We start from the raw sequence: 17,693 nt of genomic DNA, 5'->3' as shown, positions 1-17,693 counted from the left end.
ACTGGTTCCTAACCTGGTGTGGTTTGTCAGGACCCCCTCAAGGGGTCACAAGATGAATCATGGAGGGGTCACAAAACGCATACCAGGACAGGAAGAAGGAAATGTAATGCTAGAGCAAATGTCTTTTTTTTAAATCGTTCCTTAATCGTTCCTAATCTTTGCTTTTTTTTCACGTGTATTATTGGTTATTTCGTGTCTTTGATGAGCAATTGCATTCAAAAACAGAGCAATTTGCATTGTTGGATGGCGTCTACACTGTCTCAACCACACTCATAACACCAAATACTCACATCCACAGTAGCAGTCGGAGTAATTAAAAAGCCTGGTCGTTGGTGAGCTCTCCTCACCTCACTCCTTGAAAGGACACGGCCCCCTTCATCCCCTGCACACCGCAGGTAGTCACCTCCTGACCTGCTGCCTGGCTCTGAAAACACACGCGTGGACCCCATGTTCATGCACACATAAGCTCTTGAATTATTCCTCTTCTGCTCACTCTTGCTGTGCTTAACATTGCATGCGATTCGCTGAACACGGTCGGAGGCAAATGTTAAAGAAAGAGCTTGTGAACGTCCGTCAGGATTCTGCTGCAGGGCAGAAGATCCAAATGCAGAAACTCGTAGGCAGAGCAGTTTAAATGAACGGCTGCGCTGTACAGGGATCTATTGTGAACGAACAGGCTTACCGTCGACAACTTGGTGGCTGTCAGAAGTATGGAAAGCAGGAAGGCAGGTGACGAGAATACAGGTTTTCAAGATTTAGGAGTCGGGATTAAGGATTCAGGATGGAGCGCTATGGCAACACGAGAACATGGTTGACTTTCCCATCTCCAACTTCCACGTGAACGTGGAATACGACATGTTTCCAAATTTTAAAGTGTTAACAATGGCACAATTACTAAACACCCAAGTATACCCAAAAATGTGTGACCATGATGCATATTAAAACCATAATGTCTCACAATGCAACGGAGACAGCTGCAACAATGAATGAATAAGAATAATAAACACTATGCAATGATCTGGAATGAGAAATGCAGGGCTCAGGGGGGAGATGGGGGAGGCTGAAGAGGGAGAACGTGTCATCACGCCGCTGGCCTTCACATAAAATGAATTATCGATTTATCGCACATGCAGCAGTTTTCAGGAGTTGCCCATTTTTGGATCTATATTTTACGATGCTTCTGCCTCATTCGGCTTGTTGGAGAGTTTCAGTAAGACAGTGGAGCAATGGCATCTTAAGTTCAAGACCAAAACATGCTTTTGCATGCACTCTAGTGCGTGGAAAATATTTCTGGCCACTGGAGTTATCTCCACTGTTGGCACAAAGAATTTAAAGTTGCCACATTTTGTCTTCATACATGCACGCAATAGAAAGGCATTTTCTTCGAAGCTGTAACTGCAGTTTTTTTGCAGTGCCACCACCTGTATTTGTGGCCTAAATAAACGCCCATGGGAGTTTCTTTAGGAAATATTGTTGTTCTCCTCAGAGCATGACGAATTAGTGTTTGCAATACAAACTGCTAGGAGCTGCAAGGCCAGCACCACGAAGAAAAACAACCTAATCTGCCACACTAGAATAATAGAAAATATCCCTCAGTTGCCTCACTCTGAGGTTCTTATGTAGATTACTTGAGTATTTTAAGGATTTAATCAGGGGCCGACAATGCTGCCGCGTCTTGTTTTTTCCTCCACGGTAGCGTCTACCTCGCTATAATCTGTAGGATCTCGGCACACACTGCATCACTCACTAGACCGGGACATACAGGTATAGAGACAAGCAAGAGTGAGCTTGCACACACACACACACACACACACACACACACACACACACAGATATGCAGATGCACCGATCTCGTCGCCCACACATTTTCATGTGCGACTCCCCAGGGTGGTGTCAGGGCCCTTGACTGATGAAAACACGGCGGTGGTGTCAACGCCATAAAACAACGGCTGCGGTGTAGATGAGCTGCCAGCCGCACCTCCAGTGATGGATTTCACCGCGAGCGCATTTGCTGCTGCAAACAGACCATTTAGTCTCCCCACCGCTCTCTCTGCTTCCCCTCCCCGCTCTCTTAATTCCTCCACTTCTGCCTTGTTCTCTTACAAAGGATACACATCTGTTCCTCCGCCCCATCCGTCTCACTGTTGTTGGTCCTCTCTCCTCTCCGCTGCACTTGTCTGCACACGTCCACAGCCTCAGACTGTCTTTGGTCCATTCAATATCCTTCACAGGTGAAAGGGTCACCGCAAGCTCCAATATCCTCTAAACCCTCTCTTGAAAATAAGGGCTGTGTGCATCTATCGTACATCATCCACAGGTGGAGAGTGTCAGCCAGAAAATTGTCCGATTTGTGTGTTATTTCAGCAGAAATATGTTTCTCGTGTGGCTGTAATAACCATTTTAGCTGGAGGTCATTTCAAGTTCTCACCATCCTGGAACAGTTGCAGATTGTGTCGTTATCCTTTTGCTTTTATGTCTAAACTTCAGGCTTGTGCATTAGTCGGACGGATTGCTTCGTAATAACAGCCCCCATCGACAGATCGTGATCATATTACTCATGGGTTTTGGATGCATGCAGCTCTGTGGGAAAACAAAAAAACCTCCTAAACCGTGCGACTATTAATAGAAGATGAAATATCATGGAGACAGATTATGTTCACACCAGGGAGCCTCCGCAGATAATTTCCCTCAACGATCTTTTGTAGCCCCGCTCAACAATGCATAACAAACACCCAACAGCAATCTGGTTTAATATCATGCAATTACAGTGCCTATGTTTCATTTTGGTGTTTAGCAAGCAGGCGATCAAGGAGCAGGAAGATGATGGGAGCGCATCGGGATGTTTCCATCCTATCTGTCACATGTGTACAAACAAACATATGACACTCTTTCTTTAATAAGAAATACCTTCACAGTCCTACACAGTGCATTCATAGCAAATTACACGACAGGGGAAGTGCACTCAGTGGAGCCTCCCTCTCCTCTACCAAACAAATAAGAGTTGAATCTCCCTCGATTGTCCCTCCCTGCTCCCTTGCAGTCAAGATGGCAGAGAACATAATACAAAAACAGGGATTTATTCATCTCTTATCGTGCCTAACGTCAGTGGATCATAATGTATCTGGTATGGAATTACTCTGCAGATCCTCCGGTTCAAAATGAGTCTTTTCTATGAATGTCAGTTTTTTGGTCATGTCTATTTCCACCTGATAGTCGTGTGGATGTGTCTGAGCTGCCTGCTGTGTCTGGAAACAACTCTGATGAGAGCCGCGAGTCCTCTTTCACATATTCATTTGATCCATTCTTCATAGAAAAATAATGAGTCGAGCAGCTTTAAACTTTGTATTTATTGCAGCGTTGAAACAACCCTCTGCTCTGACATTTAGCAGTTTGCAGGAAAGTTTCCAATCAAAACACATCCGCGTCTGTGGAAAACAAAAAGGCTTCTTTGCAGGACACCTACCAGTGACATTCAATCACAAGTTTAGTCAAGCCAGTTAGAAGACTCAGCCCCACTCATTTGACCGTGAAGGTTTATGATAAATGGGGAGACTTTATGAGTAGCGGCTCTATTTAGAGATGGCTCCATAAAACAAGCAGACCCTCCACTGTTTTATGTCTCGTCATAAAGCCGAAGGTCGGTGTCGTTGGAAGCCCCGAAATGAGATTCATTCTCTGTTTTTCCACGGTGGCCGTCGTTCTCTCATGACCTAATGTTCATTAAGGTGGAGAATAAGTCGGTCTGGTGGTTAACCTGAGTCTGGGAACTGAACACACCGTATGTGCTTTAGGGTAGAGCGCAGTCTCATGGCCTTTATGTGAACAGAGGAGCTATTCGTGGCTTTGTGAGGACATGAAAGGAGGGTTTTCTATATATGACTGGTGCGCTAATGATCCTACAGTCTCGGCAAACTCTCTGTCTGACTTTCCCTTTCGTTTGACTTCAAAGGGAGCCGCCGCGTGACAGTCATACCTATTGTAGCACCACCTGCGTAGGGGCGTTTCAACCAGCGCTATTAGCACAGCTGCTTTTCTATATGCGGCAGTATTTGTTCGGAGCTAAAATAGCTTTAGTGGCGGTGTGTTTGACACCGCGCTCCAAAAAAGCAGCCCCATTGTCACTGATATGTCTGTTTGGCTTAAAGGGGCCCATAGGTGGTCCGGCAAGGACAGCGGTGTAGCTGATTGGATTTCATTTTGTTGCTAATAGACTACCCGGGAAGCTGCCAGTTGGCTCGTCTCATCACCACGACCAAAATCTGGCAATTCTCAGGCAGCCATGAAATAAACATAACAGGAAGTTTGCCCTTTTCCTGTGGTGAAACAATGGAAGGCACAAAATGAACACGCATCCCTGTTTGTCTGTCTCTGTCATACATGTGTGGGCTCACGAATGCACCGTTCCCCGCCATCCGCACGAGCTCCCCAACTCAGTGTGTGCAGCAGAGAAATCATAAAGGGGGGAGAAAACTGTCATTGATCTGTAAATTCACTGTGAATAATTCCTCTCCCAGTCTCACCCAAACGACCGCCCGGCGTGCGTTTGCTGCTCCCGCTTTCAGCCTACGCCTGTCTCCCTTTCTCTCCCTCCCTCCGCCATCCGTCTCTCCCAGCATCATTACTTATGGAGCACAGTAATGAAAGACTCATTTTCAGTGTTTGCTGAGACCCTCCGTCATCCGGCCTCAGGATATTCCTCGTCAAAGACACGGAGGGAGTGCACTTTCTTCACACTGCAAAAGTCTAATCGAGTCCATTTGTCTGCTGCCTAACGGTCTTACTGTCTTTAAAAACAAATGAGTCAACATCTGTCAGTGTGATGAGATCATTTCAACCTGAAGGTTTTGTGGCGGAGCGTCTTCCTTTGTGACTACAAAGCTGCCTTCTCGGGCGCTGACAACAGCAAGACTCAGGAGAAAATAAGTGTGCAACAACTTATTTCGTTTTCTTTATCACTTTCATAGCTGTCCGTTAAAAGCTACAGCCTGGCCCTGTAGTCCACCGGCCAACACCTTTAAAACTCACTAATTAACACACTATGTCTTGTTATAATCCATTAAAAAGATCTAATCTAAGCTACAGCTTTATATTCCCTATACGGACGTGATCAGTAGTATCAATTCCCCCATCTAAATCTCAGCAAATAAGCGTTTTAACTTTTCCTTTAAAACTACATTTTGTCCCTCAGCAGCGATCAAGATGAGATTAGGCAATAATGCAGGACTGGCCTTAAGAAATTTGCAATTAATCAAATCAGCTGACGTGCAGGCAGAGTGTGGCCTCAGGGATCCGGGCCCCACGAGGGAGTTGCTCGCTTTGCACAAATGCTAAAGACGTGGTCAACATCAGAACACAATTCACTGACTTTGCTTTCACAGGCGGCCTTTAGGGCTGTTTATTGGCAAGGATCTGGCGATACGACACGTATCATGATAAAGGGGTCACGAGTCAATATATTTGCATGGAAACTATTAATTAAAATCAGTTTCACAACAGGTACCACCCCCCCTAGTGAGTCTTATCTCTACATGTTACACATTTGCCTGTCCTCTGTCCTCGGCTTGCAGCTGTGCTGTCCTCCCTCCCTTCTCCATGTTCTCTCAGCAGCGATGTTGAGATGTCTTTTTCCGTCTTTCTGCTCCTCGTCTCCGTCTTGTCGCACAGAGGCCACTGACTTTGTGGTCGTGTTCTAGTGCGGCTGTGCTTTTAGGCTAATGGACGGACAGCTGTGCTCCCATTTCTATATATAACTAACAACCCCACATGATGAAGTCTGTCACGCCCTCTATCTCTGGCTACTACATGTAGCTGACCACTGGGAGTGAGTATGAGGCCTTAAATACCCACATTTAATCTGCACATTTAAAAAAAAAAACTGCACTTTTTATTTTATAGTCATTTTGAGCTAAAAATGAAGAAAAACAAACTTGCTTTTATGAAAAAATAAAGCTACATGAAATAGATTTAGTGAAAAGCACTTTGATGAGCTTAGCTGGAACTACTTAAACTGCGGTATTTAATGTCGCTTTAATCCCCACCGAGCCATAATTTTGTTGTTAAATGGATGCAGGACACAAAAAATATATTTTGAGTCTCTGAATTCAAGGATGATAGAAATGCTTTTTCCGTGCTGAAAGTTCAGAGTCGCTTACAGGCCGTGAATGTTAAGAAACACACAATCTAAATCTTGTTACGGCACCCTCACTCTTTCTGCCTCTCACTTTGTGCAATAATACGAACACCATTAAGGAAACAAATAGCCCTTAGATTTAATATTTTCATTATTTACATGTCTGTTGTGCTGCAGCTCTGTATGCCTGTCTGTGAGAGCTGGATTATGGTATATAAGTAACAGTGTTAAGGGATCAGCTGGCGCTGGGGTCTTATCTGTTCAGATTAGAGAGTTTAGTCCTCCAGTCTCTGTGTGATTAATATAGACGGGGGGGGGGGGGGGGGCAGATAAAGGCAAAGAGGCAGACGCACAGAGAGTGGTATTTAAAAGAACACCGGCACACACACACAAACTCACACACCGGGCTGAACGGCCATGACAAAAAAGGGAGACACATTCAATGAAGCAGCTTTATCAATTATTTATGAAGTTTAAAGTAATATAAAAGACAAACATAAACTAACAGTGACATGTGAAGTCAGTCACGTCAGCAGTGTAAGTGAGCATGCGTGTGAAGTGTATATGCAGCGTTGTATCGTGTAAACCATAACCGAAACCAAAGTGGGTGTCTCAGGAAGGAGCCCGCCAACTGAAGCTCCAGAGGGTTTTATAAAGGGGGCACTGGCACACAGGGCCAGTGCAGTTAATTGGCTCAGGTGTTTCCACTCTGCCTGACGACCCTCTGCCACACCTGCAAGGAAAGCAGCCACACAGGCAGACAGGGTCGTCACACACACACAGGAGACTCGGCTGAGGAGGGAGTGTGTGTAATGACAGGGTTCCCAGGCGGTCAGTGTATTTGTGTACACGATGCGCGTGTGCGCAGCAGAGCACCGAGTCCAGAACCAACAACAGCTATAACAGGCATGGACGGGACGTGTGGTTTGTCTAGCAGAGTTCAGGACCTCGATAACGTCAACAGGGACAATAAGTGCAGGATGGCAGGAATGTAGGCCAACACACACTCAAAGTTATTTGTAACATTTGAAATAACGGTTCAACGTCAGCGGTTTGGAGTTAACAGGACCGGTTGGTTCTGTCATAGCTGTTATTTAAGATTTGTAAAAACAAAGCAATGTCTAAAACAACAAGACTCATCGATCTTCATTTTGACAAAAATAATTACCTGACTCTTTATCACACAAAGAGAAAGGGACCTTGCTTCTTTTCTTTTTTTTTTAGATCAACTGCATTTGTGTTAAAAAGATTTGTTGCAATATAACAATCCATTGAAACGGAATAACTTGGCAAGCACCATTCAACCATTCAACAGCAAGGCCATTCAAAGGGCTGTCCACGAGATGAAAGGCACCAAGACGAGCTGAAAAAGAAACACGAGGAAATAGAAGAAATGACGCACATAAAATAGAAGAATTTAATCAAAGAAAGTGGTAAACGTCTCTACTGTGTTAGATGATGATACTGTGTAATGCTGCCATAACATATAAAGGGCAGATGAGTTGGTTTGGCACCGGGAAACCTTTTAAAAAGGGATGTTGTAGAACCAGGACGATCAGCAGGAGTATTGCAGGAAAACAGTTTACTGAAGACACAAATGAAACCCGGGCCCGTCTCCAGCAGGTGCGCATTCGACCACTCTGCCACCGTTAATGCTGTGAAGGGTGTTCATGTAATTCGTGTTCATTTAAAAAGGTGGAGGTTTGGGTTGATGCCAGCTTTAATGACAGCGCTCACAGACACTGTGCCATAGCAGACAGAGAGTCACACCGAGAGCAAGGTTGTCACATTAACAGAACCCTGTCTGCTTGTTAAAAGCCACATAACACGTGCACATTGTGTGTTCTTTTCTAATGAACAGTGTTTCTCTCATCAATTAACAATGATGTATGAGCTCAGGTTACGCAACATGTTTTAAAATGTTTTAAAAACAACGAGTTGTAGATCAGGATGTCAAAGCAAGTTTTAAAAGGAGAAGATTAGTTATTGTGAGTTTGATTGTCACTCCTGAGGAAACGACCGCTCGCTGTCATGAAGGAGAAACCAGCGCATCCGAATGTGAAGGGAGAGGGAGAAACAAAGTCAGCCCTGTTTGGCCCAGCACTCGAGCCCTCAGCAGTAATGACTCTCGGTAGCTGAGGAAGACAGAGCCGCATGGCAGAAAATCCATTAGTGAGTCTGCTGCTCGACAGCAAAGAGACACAGAGGAACGGTGGCTTTTGATACCGCGAGGCCGACTGCATGCAAGGAATCCGACAGAACTGCCTTGTCTTTTTTCTTTTTCTTTTTCTCTTTCTCTCGTTCTTTCTGCGAGTCTGAGAAGGCTGGCAGAAGTTAGTTTTTGAGATAGACACACTAGCTCCCCATCGAGGTGCTGAAAGATGAGGAGGAGAGTGAGTCTGCAGAAAATGGAATGATTTGAAGGAGATCCGTCCCTCTGCTGTTAAGACAGTGGATGAGGCTGGGACGTACACGTGTGTGTGTGTGTGTGTGTGTGTGTGTGTGTGTGTGTGATGGGGGGCACGAGAGACCGTTATAACAGTACAACAGCTGCAGGATAGGATTTAGCATCTGAATACACCTTCTCTATCTCTTGTTGACCCAGCTCACACACATGACTGCACACGGCCTTGTTTCTTTCTTCATGCGGAGATTACTGAAATGAGAGGAAAGATGACGACAAAGAGGATGATGAAGAGGAGAAAAAGTGAAGATTACGGGCGCTGTTGCGTCTACGTGCTGTCTCCGAGACATCCCTCACACTCGCTTCTCCCCCCCCCTCTTTCTGTTTAATATAAGTGGATGCTAGAAGACCGCATTCCTCCGCATACTGAAACATGAACTGTCTGTTTAGCCTCCTGCTCTTCTCTCCGTCTCTCTTTTCTATGTCTCTGCATCTTTTAACCCCTTTTCCCTTTCCTGTGTTCTTTACAACTTCACGTCCACATGGTCTCACTCTTTAAATTAGGTTTCTTAGCGCCACATTGTCCAAATAATGCCGTCCTTAGAGTAAAATACAGCAGAAATCCCGTTTGACCCCTCTGCCCCTGCCTCTGTCTGATGGCATGTTTAGTGTAGGTTACAGCCCAGTGCCTGACCCATCGCCTGCAGACAGAGCTGCAGTTTTGTGACTTTCTCTCCCCTTCCGACGAGTCCCGGAGGCAGCAGCAGCAGCAGCTGGCTACCCACAGATTTATCTCCCTCGATGTCTTTCTCTCATCCCTTTTCTGTCCTCTCTCTCTCTCTCTCTCTCTCTCTCTCTCTCTCTCTCACACACACAACGCGTTTGTCCTCCGTCCATCTCCCTCTCCGTCACACACATCCCGACACCCTTCCTGTGTTTTGTGCACATTGTGCTGGCAGCTGCAGTCACATGATCAGCTCATGTACTGTACATTATTGGTCTTTTATTTTATAGCTGAGGAGTAACACAAGGCCCCATTATGTGCATATACAGTAGACGTGCAGTATCGTATTACTGACTCACTGGAAGCTGCTCTGGATAATAGCATCAGCCAAATACCGGTAATGTAAAAATATAAAAGGTCTGAGGCTGTCGAGACGGCTGTGTTACCCCAGGTCTGGTGCTCGGTCCTGGGTGGACGGGGGACAATGGGCTGGCGCGTAGCAATGGAGTCTGCAGGAAGGACACCGTGGTAGAGGAGGACATAAGTGGCACTAAGTAAGGGAGTCGCGACGCGGCAGGCGAGCAGCAGAGTTATGGAAATCTTTAAGCACGTCTGAGAGCACATATTATTGCTGGCGTCATAGGATACAATGAGGCATGTATGAGAGGTTCAGCAGCAGAGAAGGACCGGGTTAAGCTCCATTTTTCCCAACTGAAAAGGTCAGTGTGTAAGATGTGATTGTGAGAGATGGCTTCCTTTCCACCTGATTCATTTCTGACAATTGCCAAGGGACCAGCAACGAGTATAAATGCTGCCATGCTTTCAGTCAAGAAGAGATCTCTGTGTGTTGAAAAGGCTTTTTAATATAGCACATTGTTCAAGCTGGAGATGTGTTTTTATTTTTTGTGCATTATTTGGAATCATGTTCACTAGGAAGGGGAGAGGTGATTTGAAGAGAACGAGAGGGAATGACATGCAACAAAGGTACCTGTGCAGAGTCCAACTGGGGACTTTGTGATCACTTGACTGTATAGTTTGCATCTCAATTGCCCGGCCAGCAGATCACGTGAGGTTTGGGCCCCCTTCTTTGTCCATTTTATGGTTCATTTATGTATTTTTCAAAGATGAAAATGAAATGGTTCAGTACATGATACACATTGTCTCGTAACAGTGATGGAGCAACAGCATGTTGCTGGTGACGCTCATTGCTTCGGCCACGATTAGCCGTGTGTGTGTGTGTGTGTGTGTGTGTGTGTGTGTGTGTGTGTGTGTGTGTGTGTGTGTGTGTGTGTGTGTGCTGACATTACCGTCTCCTCTGATGTGCTCGATGAGGTGGACATGAGAGTGGAAAGTATTGACGGTGGTCCGTTAGCGCTGTGGCGGCTAATCCATAACCTTGGTCAACCACACACACTTGTGTTCACGAACAGGGACGCACACACACACACACACACACAGGCACGCCCACGCCCTGTTGGCACCTGACCTTTACAGGAAGCAGAGTGGAGATCAACCGACCAGAAGCTGCTGTCGATCAAGGAGCATCCGCTCTCCTACTTACCCCCCTCCTCCCTCCCTCCCTCCCTCACCTCTCACCGCTTTCACTCAGTCAATATCCATTGAATGGTCAGTGTTTAGTATACATGAGGAATGAGCCTACATCAAGGCATGAGGCAGAAAGGAAAGAAGGAATCACTGAGTGAACGGAAATTTTGTTTGTGGTAGAAATAAAGAGGAATCGCACATACCGGCAAAATGGAGGGCGAGAAGGAACGTAACAGAAGTACGAGTCGGGGCGAGAGGAAGGGCTTCGGGAGATGATTGGGTCGAGGAGAGGTAGATTTGCTTATCAGACGATACAAAACGCACACACGATTCAGAATGGTGCCGTCATAGTAGACACAGATTTGATGATAGCGGTATCACACTGAGCCCAATGCCTTGACATGACGACAGAGAGAGCCTGCTGTGTGTGTGTGTGTGTGTGTGTGTGTGGGGGGGGGGTTTGAGAAAATTTTTGTCTCTGTATGAGACTGTGGTTATCTGAGATGTAAATATGAAAAAGGATCGCAATATGGAGACATCCAATCTGTGTGTCCCGACACAATCAACTGCTCTCATCCCTCTATCTAGATTGGCACCATCGTGGATGTTTAATATTTAACTACGTATATGTGTCATCCTCGGGGACTGGGGGGGGGGGGGGGGGAGAAGAAGGTGGGAGGAGGCAGCGTAAGTGCTTATAAGACTTGTAAAGTCATGTGTAAGCACAATCAGGGTCTTTCATCACGAAACACAAACACTCACGATGTGCAATCAAGAGCGTAGAAATGAGATGGAAATGTATTCAGAAAACACCTTGTGTCAACACATTCAGTACACCAGGCCTACACTTCAATTAAAAGAGTAGCTGATTCATAATCAATTCAAATTTTATGCAATATATGCCGGGTCCATCTTAAACCTGCGTTAGCAGATGTTTGTTTTTGCCACTTGGAGGCCACAGAGACTGTAAACCCAACCTGTGGCTCATTTGATATGGTGGACGTGTCAGCAAACAGCTGCTTATTCACACATCTGGCGGAGACGGCGCAGCATTAGCATTCATCCGGAGTCGTGTTTGTGTCCACCCGATGAATTGCAAGTCCAGTATTCACTCATCTTTCATTTTCACTTTTTTTTGTGTCTGCCACCTCCTGAGGGAAATCTCCGGGGCTGTATTCAGGACACACTCCGACAATCCTCCTCCTAGCTCCGGAGTGATTTAGGAAACTTCTCAGAGCAACTCTGAGCAAGTGAGGCACAGCAACTGTTCCCTCAGTGAGGAGGTGGGGTTCACCCCGCTGGTAAGTATGCTGCATTCGTCTAAAGAAGAGTGAAGGAACAAAGCTCTCTTAGTCATGATGTGAAATCAATAGACTTAATCATAGAAGTGTGACTCTATTCAGTCATGGAGTTATTATAAATACTATTTAATGTGATGATCTGTTCAATACATTGGAAGCCATAGGCCTCCATCATTACATTACATTACATCACAGTCATTCAGCAGACGCTTTCATCCAAAGCGACTTACAATTCAGATTCTACCACACCGTGGACACAGCAAATATCCCCGCATGATCTAATCTGCGGTGTTTCATCAACTCAATGTCATCTTTAATATATTTGCCTTATCTTTTCGTCTTTTCACCATTTTTTCCCTCTCTTTAAGAAACTCTTAAGCCTCTTAAAAGTCCTCCTCCCGACTCCCAAAGGAGCTCTCTTACGGGCTAAGATGCTTTGTGACGAACTTTTATCTTTACCAGGAAGCTATTTCAACTTTAAGGGGACATTCTTGGAAAAAATTCATAGAGTTTCGTCACTAAGAGCAACTCTTTGTGCTACGAAGCTTTATGAACGCTACCCGTGGCTGTTTAGCCGTTGAATGATCCGCCAGCTATTCACCAACAGTGTTGGTGTTAAAGTTTCGGGCCGTAAAAGTGAAACGATCAGCCAAAAAATTCTCCATAGAGCTGCAGAGTCGAGTGATTCTCTGTGGGTTTGTAACAACGCGACCCCTTTCACATACACGGTCATTTAATCTGTTGCTCATGTTACAGAATTGATTAAAGCAGCTTTAAATGCAAGGATTTGCTGCTTGTCATATCATTGTAGATTGAATATCAGTGGATTTAGACTGCTGGTCGAAACAAAGCACAATCATCTACGAGTGTATCTGTTTTGTAATCTAATCTAATGTAATCCACACACACACACACACACACACACACACACACACACACACACACACACACACACACACAGCAGATCTGAGCACAATCACAATGAGGGCTCCCAGATAACAATCATGCAAACTGGCATCCAGTGCACACAGGATTCGTGTAAAGCCCCTTTTCTTCTATTGTCAGCGCAGGCCCATGCGTGTACATTACAGTACATAACACCGTATGCATGCGTCTCCCACATTAACATGACGTGAGTCTGGTGCGGTACATTCCTCGCCACGCACGACATGAAATGACACGCATGCAGTCACACACGCATGAATACACAGTCAGTGAGTCATTGTTATTTAGCTGGGTTTACCTACGAGCCATCACAGACACACTGACTCGGTTATTTGCTCATGCACATGCTCTGACTTTTTGTGTGTGTGTGTGTGTGTGTGTATGTGTGTGTGTGTGTGTGTATGATAAGCCTAAAAGGCCATTTCAAAGGTCGGTACACCCAAATTACAATTCGCAAAGCCCAAGATAACTTCAGAGTCGGTTCTATATTTAATTTGCTTTCCTATTATGCAGACATTTTCAAATTTGAGGAACCTGAAACATGCAAATTATAATTTTCCTTGAAAACCGCAAATCAGAACGTTTGCTAATTAATTTCCTAATGTGGGCGAACCAATCCTCTCGCTCGCGCACACACACACACACACACACACACACACACACACACACACACACACACACACACACACACACACACACACACACACACACACACACACACACACACACACACACACACACACACACACACACACACACACACACACATTCTGCATTGTGTAATAATCCAGGACATATCCATACGCATACATGACAATAATTCATATTTTCCTGTGGAATCTATGTGACACAAACCTGCATAATCAAAGGCAGGAAAAAGAGATGGGGGGGGGGGGGGGGGGGAGATGGGGGGGGAGTGAAGCAGAGACACAGCAGGCTTGGTCGTCTGTTGTTGGAAACAAAGTGCTGCTAAAATGATTCACTCGCTGCATTTAAGCACATTACCTCATTAATGAACAGCAGCCGGCAGACCGGACGGCTAGACGGACCAACTCGTGCACACATACACGCGTTGCTTCATGCACAAGCGCACTCCTCGTTACGCATCGTCAAACTCGCACAGACGACAGGAGCAGAGAGAGAGAGAGAGAGAGAAGTGGGTCAGAACAACCAGCTCAGTCTCAGTGCGTGTGATACAAGAGGTCCCCTGGTCTCACATGAGCAACGACACACAGCAGCACACAGCACAGAGACGGCATATTGGGGCAAGCTGTAATGATTGCGGAGTAGGTTTACAGGAATAAACTTGCATATTCTCTCATATTAAAGTGCTAAATCTGTGAGAAAAAGATACATATATGCGTTGTCTTTGGTGTTTGCTGTGTGTTCTTTTATGAACATAAATACATAATAATTATAAAAAATGTGCAATCTGCGTTACCGCAGTGTTTACCTGCAGTGTGGTTCCTTGACATTTTTAATTTCTCCAACATGAGCGATTTGATTTCAGAGAATTTGACTTTATGTCAGAGAATATTCAATTTTCTAATTTCGTTCTTGTGAATTTATCCCCTCCAATGCACACATAACCATTACAATATGAATGAATGCTTACGCCAACATGCCAAACTAAACATCGTTACTCCAGGAGATGAAATGTATTTGAATGTAACACACACTGTTATTTACTCCCTTGCCCCAGATGTATGAATACAGGAGTTCTGTGGAGCAGATTGTATCCTGAGAGATGCAATCTACCAATCCATTTACCCATGCATAGCTAAATGAATATGTTTACCGAAATCCCAAGCTCAGAACAAGCTTTATGCACAAAAGATCCCTCAGAAATACGTTGTGTAAATCTCTTAAACCGTCGTGACTGGTATTTTGGCTCCGTGAATCGTTTCAAATGTACATCACCGCTCCAGTTTCTACTGCTGCGGATGCAAACGGATCCATCGCACGCACACATGCACATGCACACATGCACATGCACATGGTGCATCAGTGGCCATGGCAAGGCTCTATCAACAGGTGGAGCAATATCAGTGCAGAAGCGCAGCAAACGCCACACAAGGCTGCCTTTCAGTAAACCGATGCGTGTGCGTGTCCGATTCCCATGTTTTGACACATTCATATTGAATACACAGCGACATCCATTCAGCTCTTGAAGTCCAGGACTGAGTGTATCCGTGGTAATTGATGCCAACATCAGCAATGAAATCTCCCAATTTTCTCATCCAGGGAGCAAAAAAAAAGAAAAAAAAGAGAGGCCTGCATCTCGTCTCTCACGGAGGGTTCAAAAAACAAAACGAGACCAAAGCGAGTGTAGAAGATGAATGGCTGGCATATTTTACACTGACGACCCTTCTGCAAATAAACAAGCAGAGAGCTGGATGCAGAAGAGGAGGAGGGAGCGGGATGGGAGCAGGGCCTAAAGGAAGTGGGGGGGGGGGGGGGGCGTAGTAATGAGACGAGGAGGAGCAGAGTGAGCTCTCCCATAAGAGCCTGTTTGTTTCCCCATCTGTTTACTCCACTCAGCTCTCTACCAGGAGGCCGTTGCGCCACCCGTCCGTTGCTTTCCCACTCAGCGGATGAAGGCGAGCATTGTTGCGCAGGTTTCCATTGGGCTTCTTTTTCACAGCGCCGGTTTGAAATATGAGCACGGAGCGGCGGAGCTCGCCCGGGGCGACGTATGGCATCAGACGGCGGGAGTAGTGGCACCAGTTCGGGCCACACGGATCAATGGCGACCAGAGATTATAGGGCATATTTGCTTATGCGCTCAGTGATGGATATGTTTTACAACGTACTGTAGCTGTCTGTGGTGGTGCCAGCATGTCAGCAGAGTGGGGACTTTATTTGATTTATTGCTGCTCATAATCTGAGACATCATAACTAAATATCAGAAGTGCAAAGCCACAAACGTCCTGGTTTATGTTTTGTGTGACACATGTTGAATATCATTTATCAAAAGAGGCGCGTGTCACCACACTGGCAGCCTGTTCACTAGATATGCGTTTGCTGTCATTCAGTTATTTCACTCGTCGGTGCTTTCCTGTTGCCATCGTCCACACACAACGTATTCATCGTTGACATATCAGTGGACGTTGGTCCATTTTTCATTCCTACAATCACTTCTTCTTTCAACACCAAAGTCTATTCTGACTTTCATTTCTTATTTAATTGGGTTCAGGCGCACCACCTGACAATAAATCATTTCAAAAACATAAAAATAAGGACAGAAAATAATGTGTGTTTCCATTCTCCCAGAAAACGTTTGTATGCGTTTCAACCCACAGTTTAGGCCAATCAGAGGCTTCTATCTGAACACATACAGAGCGTATGCAGAGACATAACTACATATTTAAAGTCCCCAACACATTATACTGACACGTGACTGTGCTATTGAACCAATTGTTGGACTCTTCAATAGAGCTTGAAAGATGCATCTTGAACTTTGACCCCCATATCTGCTTTTAATGCTGCGAAAATAAAATGAAACACGATCTACAGATCCGTGTATTATAATTGTTCCTCTCTTCTTCTTCTTCTTCTTCTTTTTTTAAGGTTTGACTACCAGGAGCTCCTCCACAACTCCACCTTCTGCTTGGTGCCTCGAGGTCGACGCCTGGGCTCCTTCCGCTTCCTGGAGTCTCTACAGGTCAAATATATATGATTCAATGTGATACACAGTCAATCATATTCAGTTGAGAAGTCAACCATGTGATCATGCTCTGCGTTCAAACATTGTCCCTCAGCTTCTTACTGCGATCAACCCGAACCCCTCTGCTCTCACTGTCGGTGTATCGGAGTAACTCTGAAGAACTGTTAGTCGTCCTGAGTGCCCTACGACTGCCCGGTTTCTCCGAGGCCCACGTAAACAAACGTCTGAAGTCTCTGCAAGCTGCATGCCAACCCGGCAATCACCAGAACAACGTTAGCTGCAGCATTTCCCCTCTGGGTAACGCTGCTGAGAGGAAACGGCTCCGCTTCACTGAGCTCCAGCTCACATACCGTTCGGTCAACAAGGAAGTGCACCGCGGTGCAGAGTGTTGACCTTCCAGGGCCGTGGTTTATGTCGTCTTTTGGTTACTGACACCTTAATGGTCACATCTGCAAGTGTTTTCCGCCGGACCATTGTGTTGTGTTGAGTGCAGATCCAACCATAAAGGCTTCATTTGCTATTCGCGAGGCCTTTTAAGCTAAAATGGGTCCATTAACAAACACACGCACACACTTACACTGTCATTTAAGTCCATCGGTGAAATGTGCAAGTACACAATGAACAATGAAGAAACCGCAGAGGCAGCGGAGTGAGAGAGCAGTCCGTCTGTTGTCGTTCTCTCTCTCTCTGCCACCCAAGTCGACGGTCTCACACCGGTGCAGGAAGCAGTCGTGGCTGTTTTTAGATTCGCCGAACACTGAACCCTGGCTGCTAAAAATGTTCCCGGGCCACACTGCTCTCTGGTGTGTGTGTGTGTGCGTGTGTGTGTGGTCCGGAAGCATCCATAGGCGTGGCAGCCTGCTCCACCACTGGTTTCTGCTGAATGGACAAATCCACACACACAACCCACTTGGCAGCAGTCATGGTCCCTTTCTCCTCTTGTCTTCTATATTCGTTCTCTCACTCTTTTCCTCCCTG

At 45.6% G+C, this 17,693-nt stretch overlaps 1 protein-coding gene across 1 annotated transcript in view; it reads left to right on the top strand.

Moving 5' to 3' along the window:
* The window catches only part of ext1c (exostoses (multiple) 1c), a 66,722-nt gene that overhangs the window by 39,203 nt on the left and 9,826 nt on the right, over window positions 1-17,693 (top strand). Inside the window, exon 3 of the mRNA XM_079287563.1 lies at window positions 16,619-16,712. Coding sequence (XP_079143689.1) covers window positions 16,619-16,712 — 94 coding nt within the window. The remainder of the gene's footprint in view (window positions 1-16,618; window positions 16,713-17,693) is intronic.

The sequence above is a fragment of the Melanostigma gelatinosum genome, assembly GCF_949748355.1.
Source record: "Melanostigma gelatinosum genome assembly, chromosome: 17".
NCBI classification, from domain to species: Eukaryota; Metazoa; Chordata; class Actinopteri; order Perciformes; family Zoarcidae; genus Melanostigma; species Melanostigma gelatinosum.
Note: the sequence above shows the minus strand (reverse complement) of the source record. Positions and strands in the feature narration are given on the sequence as shown.